The sequence below is a fragment of the Erinaceus europaeus genome, chromosome 20, assembly GCF_950295315.1.
Source record: "Erinaceus europaeus chromosome 20, mEriEur2.1, whole genome shotgun sequence".
Lineage (NCBI taxonomy): Eukaryota > Metazoa > Chordata > Mammalia > Eulipotyphla > Erinaceidae > Erinaceus > Erinaceus europaeus.
Window position 1 is genome coordinate 6,629,434 of NC_080181.1, and position 18,162 is coordinate 6,647,595.

The following is an 18,162-nucleotide window of genomic DNA, read 5'->3' on the forward strand; positions in this document are numbered from 1 at the left end:
ACAAGGGCAACAAAAATGGGAAAAATGGCCTACGGGACCAGTGGATTTGTAATGCAAGCACTGAGCTCCAGTGATAACCCTGGAGGCAAAAAAGAGAGAGAGAGAGAGAGAGAGAGAGAGAGAGACAGAGAAAGAAAGAAATAAAAAGACAAAAATACCCTATCAGGATATTAGGAAAGGTTTGAGAACAGGATATAAGCAATGCCACGTGGCCTTACATAGTGAGCGATGTTTATAGGCCTACGGAGATAGCAAGTCAGTGAAAAGAGCAAAGGCAGTGGTTTCCCTGGCACATGGAAATGTTGGTGGAGAGACACGCTTGCAAGCTTCTGTTAGGAGTTCTAACAAACCCCTTATTGATGCTCATGCCTTCTTTCCTCCTCCCCAAAGATTAAGTTTTCTAAACCATATGAGAACATTTCTGAGTCAGAGGAGGGGGGAGGGAAGGAAAGATAGATAGATAGATATCATAACACTAATGATCAGGAATCAAACCAAACCCTTACACATGCAAGCCTTGCACTTAACTCTACTAGCTAAACTATTTCCCAGACACTAGATGTAGCAAAAACAACAAAAAACCTCATCCCATACCTCATTTGTTACAACCAGAACCTGGTAAAACTAGTTTCTCATTTCTCTGGGGTCAGAACACAAAACTAACCCACACAGAATTAAGAAGACAGCACAAGGGGTTTTTTCCTCAAGAGACTGAGTATTTTTCTCTTGCATAAGGTACTCAGGCTGACCCCGGATGTGCCTTGGAAGGACATGCTGGGGGCCTTGAGAAATCTGACAGGCCTGTGTGCTCCAGGGCTGCAGCTGCTGACTGAGTGATGGATGCTGCTTTGTCCCTTTGTCTAGACAGAGTGATTGTGTATACACCTCTGCAGACTCCTAGCAGCAAAAATATTATGACACATGTTTCAAAGAGATGCTTTAGACAGCAGTTTCAAAAAGCTGCCAACGTTTTAGATGAGCTCATGTGACTGAACAGAGATCAAGGGCCTCTCCTCTAGATGAACAGTGAATAGAAATGTGCAGGTAACATCTATTGTGCATGAAACAAGAAGGAATCTAAGAGAAGGATCCTTGAGTTGTTCAGAGTCACCCGTCTGTGAGATGAAGGTCCTCTGGGTACATGTATAGCGTTTCCATTTCCACAATAGCAACTTAGAAAAAAAAATCAGGCTGTAACTCCTATCAGAGTGAAGGTGAAAATCAAGCACTCTACAAATAGTTTCAAGATCTGACTTGAATAATGCTTCCATAGTTGTGCCAGATCTTGTTATTACTACTTTTTTTCTACCAGCTACCACAAGATTGCATTCTGAAGTAGCCCTAGGGTATGACTCAGTATTACAAAACTCAGGTTTTAAACACAAAGACAACATCTGATCTATAGTTCACCAGGTCATAGAAAAATAAAACACAATAAATACAGATGATAGCATTCTCTGGATAAAATAACTTTTTCCCCCCTTTGAAAGCAGTGAAGTAAGAAATTCTTATGATTAATAAAATATATACTGCAAAAGTTGATTTTTTTTTCTTTCAGAACTGGGGCTTCATACATACATGACGTCACCACTCAGGGACACTGATTTCATTCTGATAGAGAGACAGAGAGAAACATCACAGTACAGGAGCCTCCTCCATTGCCACAGTAGTCGAATGTAGTGCTGGGGCTTACACCTGGATTATATGCATGACGCCCAGGTCATGCTAATAGCAAGATCTCTCTCCATCACCTCAGCAGAGGTCTAGAGCAAGCAAGGCTTCTTCACTCTCAGAGAGACATGGGCATTGTGACTTCTGATTTCCTACATTGCCCACGTTGAAAATACCATGTTATGATACACCTAGTTTCATTTATTCCAGACTTTCCCTTCTAGCTCATTGTTCTTGATTTACTGTTTCATGTTTTAAAGAAAGTGCTCCAAGCTTTAGGAGGTTATATTCAAGGAAAACTCTCATTTCATTTTGGTGAGTACTGATTAAAAAGTAACCCAAGTGCCTGGGGAGATTTTTCAATTGGAAGAGCTCAGGATTCCAGGCCCCTCAGGCTTCATGTACCAGAGTGGTACTCTGCCATCTCTCTCTCTCAACTCCATCTCATATGAAATATGTACTATACAGTTTTTTTTCAAAAAGGCACTGAATATCATTTAAAAAGCAACTCTATAGTTCCCTAAAAATAACATTTGCTTTATACTTTATTCTTCAGTCCTCTTGTTTTAATTTATCTTTTTATTGGCTCAGTGTTTTTATTATGTATATGGATGCTAATGGTTTACAGTGCTGTTGTTGGCACATGGGCAGTTTCCTATCTTGCTATGACAGGTATCTGAGAAACACTCTCACCTCCTCTTAGGCCCTTTCCCATCATCATGTACCAGGACCTGAAAGCCCCCCATGCCCCCACCCTTCTCCCTGCCCTCCTTCCCAGAGTCCTTTGCTTTGGTGTAATATACCAACCCAATCCAACTTCTACTGTATATTTCGTCTTGCTGGTGGGAATGTAAATTGGTCTAACTCCTCTGGAGAGCAAGTTCATATTTTTAAACATATTTCTGTACGCTTTATCATGTCTTACGAACTGCTTGTCATACTACACACACACACACCACACAGAGCACACACTAAGATGCTTATTTCTGACTTATATTGGTGGCAAGGACTGAACCTGGGACCTCAGAGCCTCAGACATGATAGTGTTTTGCATAACCATTATGCTGTCTCTCTGGCATAACATTTTATTTGATTCCCAGAGCTACCCTGTAAAAGTCTGGTATAATTTTCTCTTTTTTAAAATATTACCTTTTTTTGTTGCTGTTCCCTTTTTAAAACTGCTTTATATTGAGAAACTCTTGTTTTACAAGACTGCTATTGTTTCAGAGCTGCATTTTCACATCTCCCTAAGACATGAGCTCACCCACCTGGTTCCCCACCAATGTCCTCAGTGTGGGGGTACTGCCCTCACCCCTGGCCCCATTTTACCCATGTGACAAAAGAGTCACTCAGCTTTTATGGCTCATTTGTGCTCCCAAGGTCATGGAGTTAGGAAGCTGCTGGCAATGTCAAAAGCAGCTCACCTCCTCTCAGCCTCCTCTGATGCTCAGCAGAGTGCTAGGCATTTCAAATGAGAGAGCACAGTGTTATGAGTGATAAGAACAGACTTTGGAACTAGAGTTTGAGTCCCAGCTCTGTGGTTTATGAACTGTGTCTATCTGGCCACGCACTGAGTCTTTCAGGCCTCAATGCACTCATCTAAAAGAGAGAGGGAAAACAGGGTCCTCCCCTCCTCGCCCCATACAGCACCACTAAGAAGATGCTGAGTGAACCATGATCAGACGTGGCTCTAGCACGCAGTAAACATGTGTGCTTCCAATTATTCACAGGAAGGGGGCGTTCTTTTAAAATTCTCCTTCCTCTTAAATCTTTGTCTTGTTATTGTTGCTTTTTTTTTTTTTTTTTTGCATGATTTGAGAACTGATCTCCAGGTAGCATTCAGTTTCATTAGGGGGGAAAAAATGTATTTCTGTGGAAAAAAAATTATCTAGAGACTGCAAAGGTCTCAACACTGTATATTTTCTGACAATTCGTGTTTTCTGACTTTGGTTAATTTTTTAATGGCTTGATGAATGTCTGGCTCTTAGCATTTTCTTTCTTTCTTGTTTGTTTTTGATTATCCTTGCACTCTGCAGTGGTCCTTGTGCTCTGCGCCATGTGTGCTTACCCTGCTGCACCACTACCCGATCCCCAGCATTTTCTTTAAAAAATAAAAGCTCCATTGATTTATTTTTTAGTAAAAATGTTTTAATAGTAGTGTTATAGACATTTCACACTTTTAACAGATTTATTTATTAATGACGGAGGGAATCAGAGCATCCTTTTGGGCTGTGTGGTGCAGTGACTGAACTCAGGACTTCACATATGCAAGTTCTTTGCTCTGCCTACCTCTAGGACTGCTTGTCACTTTTTAAAAGCAACTGATATTGGGCAAGACAGTCATAGGCCACAGCAGAAAGCCATCCCAATTCTGCACGATGAACCCTAAAGTTGCTGCATCATTCATTTCATCACAAGGCAATTGTGACCCCCATATGCATTACAGGAATGAGAAAAATGGAGCTCCTGCTTCAAGATCGTAGCCACTCCCAAGGGCACTTAGTCTGGCAAATTCAGCACAAGTATAATTTCAGCTCCTGACCATCTCCCTTCCTGTAAGGCTCTCTTGTGCAGGGAACAGCCTGAGCAACTCTCTGCTATTGCAACAACAGATGACATTAGAGAAGGGCTAAAGGCAGCATCACAGCAAAGTCCTCAGGGAACAACATACCTCGTGGTATTTCTTGACAGTCTTCCCTGAGTTGCAGGTGCAGGACTTCCAGCTGGCAGTGCCACAGCCACAGTTCCCTCCACAGCGCTGCACAAGGAGGCAGCGGGGGAAGAAGACCACGTTGGTCAGCTTCAGCTCTTCTCTTAAGTTGACCGAGTAGTTTCTGGGTGTGCAACTGTACCTCTTGACATCATCATTGAGCCTGTCCAGGTCAACTGTAAGAAATACACACACACACACACACACACACACACACACACACACACACACACACACACACGGAGAGAGCTGGGTCAGATAGCTGCATGCCCATCCTGCAGGAATTTTGTTGTAAGAAGGAAACACATCACTCAGCAAAGGCACTCAACACATGTGTGGGCAATAAGCTGGGGGAGAGATTCTGGGAGGACAACCTTAACCCATGGGATTGAATCTGTATCTGCCCTGGGCTTTCATACACTACTACCCTGGATACCAAAGGTGGATAATCAGATTTCTTTTCTAGTCCTAGGTGTCCTTCAAAAAAAACAACAGCAAAACTAAAACTAAAAAAAAATAATAAGTAAATAAATAAAAGCAAAATGTAGTTCCTTCTACATCTTGATTCAGATTTCCAGGTATTTTTGCAATGCTAAAAAAATACTTCAAGAAAGAAAAAGAAAAAAAAATCAGCAGTTTAGACTGAATTGCACTTATCTGAAAAAAAAAAAGTTTCTAGATTCTCAAGGGATCTTGACTAAGTCATTACCTGAACAGAAATTTAATTGTATCAGGTAAACACTATGGACAATCACTGTAATGTGTTTATCTAAAAATGAAATTTTACAAGTAAATGTGAAGCAGAAAATAGTTTCATTTTTTTACTCCAAGGTCAACCAAAACAAAGTGGGCTTTGTGGGCTGGGTCCTAGGTGGCAGCAGAGCACAGCAGTAGGTGTTGGGCTGTGCAGGGAATCTACAGGCCTCACAGCACGGCTGTGCCTCCTTTGAGTCGGACTGCTACTTACCAGCTCTGGACATTGGTTGCCTCATGTCTGAAAACACAAATACTTTAGCTTTATCTATCTAGAGCACTATTATTCAATTATGGCTGTTCATATGCACACCTCTTTATTCATTTAGATTTTTTTTTCTATTTTCTCTTTAAACAGTCAAAAATTGAGTGAACAAGGCCAGGAGACAGTTCACTTGGTGGAGTGTATGCCTTGCCTAGTTCAAGGCGCCAGACTTGATCCATGACACCACACAGAAATACACACTGGAGAACACAAGGGATGCTTCACGGATGGTGGAGCAGTGCTATGATGTCTCCCCTCTTTATCTCTCTCTCTCAAGGATTAATAAATTGGGCCCAGAGGCCGTTCATTGTTATTGCACATGCACAAGTGCTTTGATTCATTTTATGAAGCTGTATTTTTAAAAAAGAATATGGAAGGAGATAACATCATATCTTAAAGTACAAATTTGCATTTCTGGGGCCCCAGACGCCCCAAGTTTAATTCCAGGCACTATGAGAAGCCAGAGCTGAATAGTGCTCTGACCTTTTCTTTTTTTCTGTGATTCTCTCTCATAAAAAATAACTGTTTTTAATATTTATTTATTCCCTTTTGTTGCCCTTTTTATTGTTGTAGTTATTGTTGTTGATGCTGCTGTTGTTGGATAGTACACTGAGAAATGGAGAGAGGAGGGGAAGACAGAGGGGGGAGGGAAAGATAGGCACCTGCAGACCTGCTTTACCGCCTGTGAAGCGACTCCCCTGCAGGTGGGGAGCCGGGGGCTCGAACTGGGATCCTTCTGCTGGTCCTTGCACTTTGTGCCACATGCGCTTAACCTGCTGTACTACCGCCTGACTCCCAATAACTGTTTTTTTAAGCATGTGCTTTTCTTTTATATTTCAATCTTTCAGCCATTATTCCAAGCAAGCAAATGCCTATCAAGTATAGTTAGTGGACTCATATGAATGAAGAACATCACCTTGGCCTGGGACAATAGCATGATGCATATGAAAAATAAAACAAATAAACAAACAAAACCCAAAAAACAAGACCTCTCATACTTGAAGCAATTAAGGGCTCAGGTTTAGTCCCCAGCATTACCATAAACCAGAGCTGAACATTGTTTTGGTTGAAGAAGAAGAAGAAGAAGAAGAAGAAGAAGAAGAAGAAGAAGAAGAGGAAGAAGAAGAAGAGGAGGAGGAAGAAGAAGAAGAAGGAGGAGAAGAAGAAGAAGAAGAAGAAGAAGAAGAAGAAGAGGAAGAAGAAGAAAGAAAAAGAAAATCTTCATAAAAGCCCTAAATATTGTCTTGAATTCAACGTGCATAATCATAGTACTTAAATAGCATTTTAATTGAAGTCCTCTAAGCCTCACTATGCACCCAACTATTTGGTAGCCAGATCCTCAGCTCACTCAGTTAGCACAGGCAGGGCTGACTTCCCACAGAAATGAGCGGAGGGGCAAGTTCTTTGCAGGATTCCACATCACTTCCTAGGACACAGGCCTTGTCAAATCCCACAAATATAGGGCAAAGGTTGCACAGGTCCCAGGTGATCGCCCTAATGCATGCCTCAGCATAAAGCAAAGCTGTTTATGGACAAAGACCAGTGTTCAGTGGGGATACAACTAAGACATTGTCAGGATTTCTTCCATCCAGGGAAACTGAAAGAAAACAAAGCAAGAGGGGGTGGGTGAAGAGTCCACTGGACCCCATAAAGTCAAAGTCACAAAAGACTGGCCAGACAACCAGTTGACCCTTGCACAGGGAGTGACGTGGCAGCAGGCAGGAAGCCCTGCCCCAATCAGTGCCTTCTCCTTTGCGCCACTACGCAGATCCTCAAGGGCAGGGCTACTTCTCACTGTTCTGTGCTGAGCCGGGCAACACCGTGGGGGCTCAATAACTACAGAGCATAACTTACTTCTGTGTTTTTTCTTCCTCAGTAAAGACATGTCAAAAGTTTAGCTATAATCAATCCAGATTTAAATTGAATGAACCCTATCTTGAGAAAGGAACCATTTTATTGCTGTGAGAGCCCTGGAAATAACTGCAAGCAAAGCAGGAAGGATTACATAAATGGATTAAGAAGTGCAGCAATCATCCATTACAAGTGTCACCTTGAGATAAATTGTGACGCTGGGCTGTGTGGGTTTGTGGACAGGGCAGAAGCGGAGGGCCAACTCCACTGCTTGTGATAATGGCTACGTGTTCTGCCCAGCCGTGGGCCCTCTGTAGGAGATGTGTGTGGAGACGGGCTTCTCACACTTCAGCTGTCTGTTAGGCTCTTTGCAAATAGGATATCTTCTTGTCCCCAGGCTCTTGAGGTGGTTTAACTAGGGAGTTGGGCGGTAGCGCAGTGGGTTAAGCGCACATGGCACAAAGCACAAAGACCGGAGTAAGGATCCCGGTTCGAGCCCCCAGCTCCCCACCTGTAGGGGAGTCGCTTCACAGGTGGTGAAGCAGGTCTGCAGGTGTCTGTCTTTCTCTTCCCCTCTCTGTCTTCCCCTCCTCTCTCCATTTCTCTCTGTTCTGTCTAATGATGACATCAATAACAACAACGATAACTACTACAACAATGAAAAAGCAGCAAGGGCAACAAAAAGGAAAAAAAATAAATTAAAAAAAAAAAGAAGAAGACCGTGAGTGGAGAAACTGGAATGGAAGCCCTTCTCCCTTCTGCCCGAAGCCTCTCTCCTGTCAAGCAGAACGGAGGATGCAGCAGTTATTCTATAGTTCCCTCCCCCAATCATATCAGCTGTTCTTGCCTGGTGGTGTACTGGGACTAGGGCTGGGAACAGTCACAACTTTATTTCCAGAATGCAGTCAAGAGAACCTTTCCTATGGGAATTTAGCTAAATCCCAAACAAACCAGATGAAACATCCGTGCCTTCATGGCCTCAAAACAAGTCTTTCAACTTTGTGACTACTGCCCTGACTAGCACTGGTGACTCCCCTTTTCTGCTCACCAAGCACTGATTTACAGTGCTGTCACTTTCACGCCTCAGTTCACTGATGGAACTAAGAATGGTGACCCAGTGTGAGTGGCCTGCTTATCAGGGGATTGAAACCACCGAGACACTCAATTTAGCACAAGAGCTAAAAGGGCCTTCTGACTGCATGCAAATAACCTGAAAACATGATTGCAGACTTTCTGCAAGGGATATTGAGTTTCTAGTCAGGGAAGACTGATTAGAAAGAGCAGCGGAGCAGGAAGCCAGACAGGAGGCTGAGTGGCAACCAAGGCCTGGCGGGCTGTGGCAGGTAGGTGAGAGGCTCCCAGGTGAGGCTTCAGAGCCAGCAAGCCCAGCAGCACGGTGTGGGACAAAGGGCTGCCTCCCCAGGCCTGCTGCAGGCCCACGGTGAGCGTGACAGAGCAGAGGCTCCAAATTTAATTCCAAGGCCCATTAAGTTCACCTAATGTTCTCTATTTCACTGGGGTGTACAAAATGTTGTAACCTCTCTTTCGCTGACATTTTTACCTGTTTATTGTTAATATCCCTATGCAGCACTGGAGCGTACACTCAGTGTCTGGAGCATGTGCAATGGTGCTGAGCCACCTCCTGGGCTTCCAACTTTTTTTTTTTTTTCATTTTACATCTAGAAAGAGTGTGTGGGGGCAGGGGTACATAGCATAATGGTTCTGCAAAGAGACTCTCATGCCTGGGGCTCAAGAGTCTCAGGTTCAACCCCCCACATCACCATATGCCAGAACTGAGCAGTGCTCTAGTTTTTTTTAAAAAAAAGTGTGTGTGAAACAGAGAAATGAAAGGCACCCCAGCATGGCTGCAGCACCCTCCAGTGATGTCCACGGTGCAGGGTTCCAATCCAGGGCTTCTTGCATGGATATGGCATGCTTTCTACCAGGTAAGCCATCTCCTAGTCCATTTACTGACTTAGTTATTATTCTGCAGTGCTGGGGAAGGAACTCAGAGCCTCCTGTGCTCTGCAGTGCTTTACTGCCAGGCCACCTCCTGATGGAAGTCGCAATGCTCGACCTTTGTGGCTAGAGGATTTGTTACCATGTAAAACGAGAGTAACAGCAGCATCCGTACCAAGATGCCCATTTCGATCAAGTGAGTGAAGACTGGGAGCTGTGGTGGTGGTGGTGGTGGCTCCTCAGGTTGACTGGTCTACCTTGTCTGTGTGTGGCCCTGGTTTTGAGGGCTGGCACCATGTAAGAACAACTGAGAGAACTCCATGGATGGTGGAGGGGTGTCCTGTTCTTTTTCTCTCTTTGCTTGTTTGTCTTTGTATCTCACTCTCACAGGCACAAGAGCTACAGGAGGCAAACACATCCATCTATACCCACAGGAACTGCTGTGGAGAACGCACTTTCATTCATCCAGACACCAGCAGTCACTGAGAGTTTTCCACTGCCAGATGGGATTTCTAATCAATTGATTTTTGAATCAGAAGTCAAGGTAAGAAGTGTAAAAAAAGGGGGGGGTCGGGCGGTAGCACAGTGGGTTAAGTGCACATGGCGCAAAGCGCAAGGACCGGTCACAAGCGGTGAAGTAGGTCTGCAGGTGTCTTTCTCTCCCCCTCCTTGTCTCCCCTCTTCTCTCCATTTCTCTCTGTCTTATCTAATATCAATGGCAACAATAACAACAAGGGCAACAAAATTGGAAAAAACGACAGGAGCAGTGGATTCATAGTGCAGACACTGAGCCCCAGCAATAACTGTGGAGGCAAAATTAAAAAAGGATCTTGCCACTGGGGTTTGATTGCATACACAATGAATTCACTGCTACCAGCAGCCATTTTCTTTCTTTCTGATAGACACAGAGAGAAAAAGAGAAAGAGAGATACCTGCAGCACTGCTTCATCACTCACGAAGCTTCCCCACTACAGGTGGAGGCCAGGGGCTTGAACCAGGGTTCATGCTCTTGGTGATGTGTGCTCTACTGGGTGTGCTCCTGCCTGGTCCCAAGAGAAGGACATTTGATGATGAAAGCTGCTGGGGGTGATGACAGCCACAAATGTGGGTGAGCTGTGCTAGAAGAAAAGTAAGTCACTCAAGTTTCAAATTCATAAGATGACACTCAGATGCGTTTAGCATTTATAATTTAAAATGATTCACCTTAAGCTCTTACTAGGCTAGATACTGTACTGAGACAATTTATGGAAAGTTGCAATGCTCAGTGAGATTCCTTCCTTTACTGGTGGTGGGGGAGCTTGGATTTTCAGAGTGACGGTGTGCTCCCAGAGCAGAAGACAACTGGCAGGGTCTGTCCCTGTGCTGAGACTGTATTTGAACACCTTGTGTGTGTGATTTTGCAGACACACACCACACAGTAAACAACAATATGGTTGTTACTCATGCTAGCTGGCTGATGAGGGAGGGGGGAGTCTAGTAACTCAAAAAATTAAACAGTGGCTAAAGGCTAAAAAAAACCTTGAAAAGGAAACATGCAACAGGCAAAACGGTACACAAAGTTTCTGGGTAAACAGTGTCACAGAAGAGTTTAGTGCTTGGCAATTATTTTGTAAACTTTAATGAGTGTGCTGATTATACAGATACTGAACTCTGACAACATTTGGAAACTCTGGATGAGGCTCTCCAGACTACTGACGGTTATCTCAGAGTATTTATTTATTTATTTACTTATTTTTAAGGAAGAAATTGGAGTCCATATAAATATCTTGGTCCTATTCAGAATTTGCATGCTTTGAGAATGAACAGTAGGTGGCGTTTACCGAGGGTCTAGGAAGTGCTGTATATTCTGCTACTATTCCTCCTGCTACAGCTTTGCTAGGTGGTTGTCACTAGGGATATGGTGCAGTGCAGAAAACAGAGGTTTGGAATCTGTAAGTGAAAATTCCAAGGGCACTTCTCTTCCTTCCTTTTTCTTTGTTTCTTCCTTCCTTCCTCCCTCTCGTCCTTCCTTTCTTTAGCACTGACATGGAATTTCATCTGGCTTTACCTGGCTCCAAAATCCATTCTAGTCCCACTATAACATCCCACTTTCTTGTTCCCTGATCCTCTCTAAATTAAGGTGAACAATTTTAAAAATGTTTTTCTTGGTGCATACTAGGTAACTGTAGGACACTGATTGTCACTCAACATTAGAAATTAGAGAAAGAAACTCATTTTACTTTCTTTTTAAAATTGTTTCCCTTTTTATGCCCTTATTGTTTATTGTCATTGTTGTTATTATTGTTTTTGTGGTTGTTGGATAGGACAGAGAGAAACTGAGAGAGGAGGGGAAGACAGAGGAGGGGAGAGAAAGACACTCGCAGACCTTCTTTACCGCCTGTGAAGCAAAACCCCTTCAGGTGAGGATCCGGGGGCTTGAAGCGGGATCCATGCCAGTCTGTGTGCAGCACTTAACCTGCTGCACCACTGCCCAGCTCCCTCATTTTACTTTCATGTCCCCACTACCTGTGTTTGTCTAGTTCACAGAGAGGTAGTTATAGAGAAAGATAACTCGAGACTGGTGGGCTTCCTCCATAGCATCAGCAGAAGAAAGACATTTTTCCCCCATTTTTGCTATAATACTGTTCTGCTCTGGCAGTTGGTGGTGCCAAAGACTAAACGTGGAACTTCTTCCACACAGTGCAAGAAGTGTGTGCACGACTGCTGCTCTATCCCCAAAGCACCTCTTGCAAGTTCTTATTCAGATACCAAATACACAGCTAGACAAAGCTGGCAGCATTCAACATGGGGTGACTTCAGCTTGTTTCTAAAAGTGCTCATGTCTTAATAAACTATTTCCCACATTTTAAATGACCATTGAAGGAGTAAAACCTACATCTTCTTCACTAGCATGCAGGTTCATGACCAAAAAAAAAAAAAAAGCAATGGATGACAAATTAAAAAACAAAAGGTGCTAAGGTCACAGGTTCAATTCCTTGTACCACCACTGTATGGCAAAGCTAAGTAGTACTCCGGTTCTCTCTCCCTCTCTTTTATAATAGGTAAAAACATCTTTTTTTACCTTTTAAAAAAAAAGTTGTGGGGGTCGGGCGGTGGCGCAGTGGGTTAAGCGCATGTGGCGCAAAGCGCAGGGACCGGCGTAAGGATCCCGGTTCGAGCCCCCGGCTCCCCACCTGCAGGGGAGTCGCTTCACGGGCGGTGAAGCAGGTCTGCAGGTGTCTGTCTTTCTCTCCTCCTCTCTGTCTTCCCCTCCTCTCTCCATTTCTCTCTGTCCTATCCAACAACGAATTGCGTCAACAAGGGCAATAATAATAGCCACAACGAAGCTACAACAAGGGCAACAAAAGAGGGAAAAAATGGCCTCCAGGAGCGGTGGATTCATGGTGCAGGCACCGAGCCCAGCAATAACCCTGGAGGAGGAAAAGGAAAAAAAAAAAAAACAAGTTGTTGGGAGTTGGGCAGTAGCGCTGCGGGTTAAGCACATGCGCCACAAAGCGCAAGGACCAGTGTAAGGATCCTGGTTTGAGTCCCCAGCTCCCCACTTGCAGGGGAGTCGCTTCACAGGTGGTGAAGCAGATCTGCAGGTGTCTGTCTTTCTCTCCCCCTCTCCGTCTTTCCCTCCTCTCTCCATTTCTCTCTGTCCTATCCAACAATGATAGTTACTACAACAATAAAACAATAGTTACTACAACAATAGTTTTAATAGTTACTACAACAATAAAACAACAAGAGCAACAAAAGGAAATGAATAAATATTTAAAAAAAAGGTGTTCTGACCTAAGAGAAATCTGAACCAAATAAAACATGTGGCTCTAAACCCATAACTAGAAATATTTACCTACAAAAAAGACTTGCATATTAAAAGTTCAAGTTTTATAGATCTTAGAGAAAAAGCAATGTCAAGTACAAATCCTCTTGGCCTTCAATCCTCAGAAATGGCTTGGTTTGTGTTTCACAGCTATATCATCTAACTGTTCAAAGCCTGCAGAAATCATGCATCGTAAACTCTAGCATCTGAATCCATTTAGTATTGCAATCAAAGAATCAAAATGTTGAGCAACCCTGTCCCCTTTCCCTCTTATCAAAACTGAAGAGGAGTCCCTAGAGTTGAAGATGCAAACAAGTTGGCACTGGCCAAGGCTGGATGTGGAGAATGAGACAAGCTCTCGTTGGAAGCAACCACTGTATGTTCCTTAGACTTTGACTGGACAGAAACAGAGCTTTGCAAAGACTTTTGTGATAAGGAAGATTCCAGACACCAGACTGAACAGAGCTGGTCAGCATAGGCTGTGCAAAGGCTTATCTGGACTTACAAGCTCCTTTCTCCTTACTGTATTGAAAACATTCCCTGAGGATGCTTCTTCACCATCTTATGTGCATGTGACTCATGACCGTGTACAACTGTGCACATACACCTTCCCCTCACAAATCCGCATGATTTTCCCTGTAAAGTTCCTAAATATGGGGAGCCATCTACTTGACACTGACTCTGCTGGGGATAAAGTCAGACCCCACTTCCTCTTTCTCATGCTCCTTCCACAGCCTTGACTGGACATGCTTCCCAGTGTTCAAGTTGTCTCTTGGTCAGTAATACTATTTTCTAGATAGTTGTTCTTGTGTGTGTGCTTTTTTCTTTTTGTATGATAATATATATTTTATTTGTGCCTCTCAATATTAAAATCCTGAGAAAAGAGTATATATCAATTGTGACATATGCATCACACAATAACAACTCTTTGAAGAAGGAATATTTTAAACATAAATATGCATACATTGATAGGGAAAAATCACAACATACTTACACTTTAATCACAACACTTAAGCTACCAAACAAACAAACAATAACAACAACAAAAAAACCACCTTGCCATCTTAGGTGATGGATATTCCGACAACAAGCACACACCATTGCTCTGAGAATCCAAGTTCCCCCACGACTAGTAAAGGAAGGAATCTCACTGAGCATTGCAACTTTCCATAAATTTTCTCAATCAGTATCTAGCCTAGTAGAGCTTAAGGTGCATCATTTTTAATTATAAGATGCTAAATGTCTTGAGTGTCATCTTATGAATTTGAACGTTGAGTGTTCCTAGGTTCAAAGGTTTGTGTTTTACAAGAGTCTTAGTGCATACAGAAGGAAGTACATGCAATTTAAACTTGAAACAACAGGATTGTTTTTTAAACTTCTGAGCCACTCTGAGGCTGAATTTACTGCTAGAAATTGGGTTCTGAACTACAGATTTCAATTACCCATGCTACATTTTTTCTCCAATAGGAAAAAAAATGAGGAAATAGGACATATTAATGAGTTACGTTATCTTCAGTCCAGAAACCTTCACGGCAAGCTTGAGCTTATCTATTACTAAAGAATGTTTTAAAAAGTACACGTTATGTGCTGAAGTTCCAGCTTCAGTAGTGGCAGTGCTAGCGGTCCTTTTTCTTATTCTCTCCAAACTTGTGCTGTACCCTTATTTTCTCATTGTAAAGAGAACTCAAAACTTGCTATCACCTAATCTGCCTTTAAATGATAAAAAAAAATATATATTAATCTTTTAATATTGATCGTTTCTACTTTATCACCTAAGTTCTTCATCTAGTGTGTTTGCATTTTATTTTGGACATTATAAAACACTATCTTTTGTATACTTTGACATTCCAGCATCCTTTCAGAATCTTGTTTCTTTGTATTATGAAAAATGGCCATTTTGATCAGTCTAGGAAAACTAGAAGAGTAGCCGCTCAGCACAGACTCACCAGTGATAGCTTGTTCCTGTTCAGCGCCATTAAGAAGTCATTGCACTGAGAGCAGGAGACTTTTCAGGGACTCTGGAAAGCTTCTTATTAGTTGGCCCCAAATGGACCTCCAATACTAAAAGCTATTTTTTGTTTCCCTTTGTTAATCATTGCTCCCTTTCCTCAACATCAGGACACAAAGCATGACTTTGTATTTTTAAAGTCTAAAAGCTGAAAATAACAGCTGGAATATTAAAGTTGACTTCCTTTGCTTTTGCGATACAGGCAGGTGGTTCAGACCAGTGGAATTATAAACAATTACATGATAAACAATTAGATAAATTAAATGGTATATTTACACAGAACAGAGACAATATTGCCTTGCTAGAGTTTAGTGAAATGCTATGGCTACAAATTGCCCCGGGGCCATTTTGAACAGGAGATTAAGAACTGCAGCCTAAGCCAACTGGGGAGATTTTATTCTGTCAGAAAAAAGTTGATGTGGCCTTGAATGCTCCTCCAAGGTTATTTCCTGAACAAAAGGCATTCCTTTTCAAAGCTATTTATTTATTTTTGAGAGCCACAGCATCACTTTGGCATATCCTGCTTACAAGCCCTCGGCTCTACTCACTGTGACAACTTCCAGTGATTTACTTTTTTATTTTTTATTTTCTTTATTTGTTTTTACAAGAGCACTGCTCAGCTCTGGCTTATGATGGTGTGGTGACTGAACCTGGGAATTTGGAGCTCTAGGGATGAGTCTTTTTGCATAACCATTATAAAAATATTTATTATTAGATACAGAGAGAAATTGAGAGGGGAGGGAGAGGTAGACAGGAAAGACAGAGAGACACCTGCAGTACTGCTTCACCACTTATGAAGCTTCCTCCCTGCAGGTGCAGACCAGGGGCTTGAACCTGGGTCCTTGCTCACTGTAATGTATGTTCTTAACCAGGTGTGCCACCACCTGGCCCCTCTCTTAACATTTTTTAAATATTTATTTTATTTATTTATTCCCTTTTGTTGCCCTTGTTGTTTTATTATTATAGTTATTATTGTTGCTGTCGTTGTTGGATAGGACAGAAAGAAATGGAGAGAGGAGGGGAAGACAGAGAGGGGGAGAGAAAGATAGACACCTGCAGACCTGCTTCACCGTCTGTGAAGCGACTCCCCTGCAGGTGGGGAGCCGGGGCTCGAACCGGGATCCTTATGCCGGTCCTTGTGCTTTGCGCCACCTGCGCTTAACCCGCTGTGCTACAGCCTGACTCCCTTAACATTCTTTAAATGTTATTTTCTGGAGTCTATGTGATGGGCTTCTGCAAACTTCAGAAATATGTGCATGTTGAATAATTAATATCTTCATATGTTACTGGCATTAAATGAGCATCTAATATATGTCAAAAATTATGCCAGGTGATATAGATTTAGAAAGAGTAATCTTATTTTCCTAGCTAGTTTTTTTTTGGGGGGGGAGGGGGTGGGTGATGGTTTATAGTAAATGCAATTGTTGGTACATGTGTAAAACTCCTCAGTTTCCTACAAAACACTCGACTCCAGCCTAGGTCCTCTTCCACTATTGATAGCACCAGGACCTGAGAGCCCACTCACCTCCTATCCCGGGTCCTTTATTTTGGTGCAATATACCAAACCCAGTCCAAGTTCTATTTTGTATTTCCCTTTTTTTCTTATTTCTAAAATTCTGTTTATGAGTGAGAGCATCCCATATTCATCCTTCTCTTTCTGGCTTATCTCACTTAACATGATTGCTTCAGGTTCCAAATTTTATGGTCCGCAAGCTATCTCTTTGACCCGAAATTAAATTATCCTTCCTTCTTTCCTTCCATCCTTCCTTTCCGTCCCCCCTCCCTCTTTTTCTCTTTTTTCTCCTTTCTTTCTTGACCAGAGTATCACTGTGGCATATATGAGCCTAGGACCTCTTGTATACAAATTGTATGCTTTAATGGTGAGCTTCATTGTTTATTTTTTTAGAAAGAGAAGGAGAAACAGACATGAGTACTTCTCTTACTGAGGTGCAGACCTTAACTTGTTTAAGGCCCTGGGTTCAAGCCCCAGCACCACATGGAAATGCCAGGGATGGTACATACAGCTCCATGGATCCTGCATTAGAGCTGTGATGTCTTCCACTTCCCCCAAGACAGAGGAACGAGAAAGACTGTTGACATGAGCACTAAAATGGTGTCACACACCTGTATGCTAGCCAAGTCAGAAATTGGTCCAGATTATTTTAGGTTTTTCTAGGTACAACCTCAGACCACTGAGAAAATCAAGTCTTTCTTGGTCCTACATAAACAATAGTTTAGGCCAAACAGAGCACTTCATTTGAAGATGCTGTGAAAAATCTGTGATAGGGGCTGAGTGATGTTGCACCCAGTTAAGTGCATATATTAACAAACACAAGGATCTGGGCTCAAGTTCCCACTCCCTACCTGCAGGGAGTCCACTCCAGAAGCAGTAAAGTAGGTGTCTATCTTTCTCTTTCCCTATCTCCTCCTCCTCTCTCAATTTATCTCTATCCTATCTAATAAAAGAAATTAGGAACAAAAAAGGGGGGGAGAAAATGGCTGCTGGGAGTTGTGGATTTGAAGTGCCACCAAGCCTCAGCAATAACCCTGGTGGCAGTTGAAAAAAAAGAGCATCTAGATGACAATGGACTGGCAGTAATCACCTGAGTTCAGTGAATTAAATATAGAGCACCTGTAACCCTTCCTTACATCATCATTAATACTTCCCTCTGCTTATGAAGAGGAACCTCTAGGTCTCATTTTCTTACCTTTTGACATCCGCTCATGGTAGGATCTACCTCGATAATGGGAGGTATCCAAATACAGGTTCTCCAGATCTTCTTGCCACGATTCTGGGTTGAAGTGCTTGAGCAGGTCTTCCACTGTGTCAAACTGTGCAACTGTCTTGTCCAGAGCATCCGCAGTGAGTGTGGGGTCCGTCACTGATGGAGAGTGATAGGAGAGCCCCTAAGAGTGACATGCAGCTCAGTGCATCAGAAGAAGCACAGGGAAAGCCTCCGCCCTGCAACTCTGCATCCCATGCACCAACATCATCGCAAAGGACTCTGCCATCATCCTGTCATACTCCCCAGGAAGAACAGCTACACTTTGTACATGACAGACACTCACTGTCTTCTTCATTCTTATTTCAAAGCATGCCACATGCATTATGTAAACTCGTGGATTAACACTGCATG

General features: G+C 42.7%; 1 protein-coding gene across 1 annotated transcript in view; it reads right to left on the minus strand.

Moving 5' to 3' along the window:
- The window catches only part of PDGFD (platelet derived growth factor D), a 178,171-nt gene that overhangs the window by 11,842 nt on the left and 148,167 nt on the right, over positions 1 to 18,162 (minus strand). Inside the window, 2 exon segments of the mRNA XM_060179823.1 lie at positions 4,343 to 4,557; positions 17,734 to 17,932. Coding sequence (XP_060035806.1) covers positions 4,343 to 4,557; positions 17,734 to 17,932 — 414 coding nt within the window.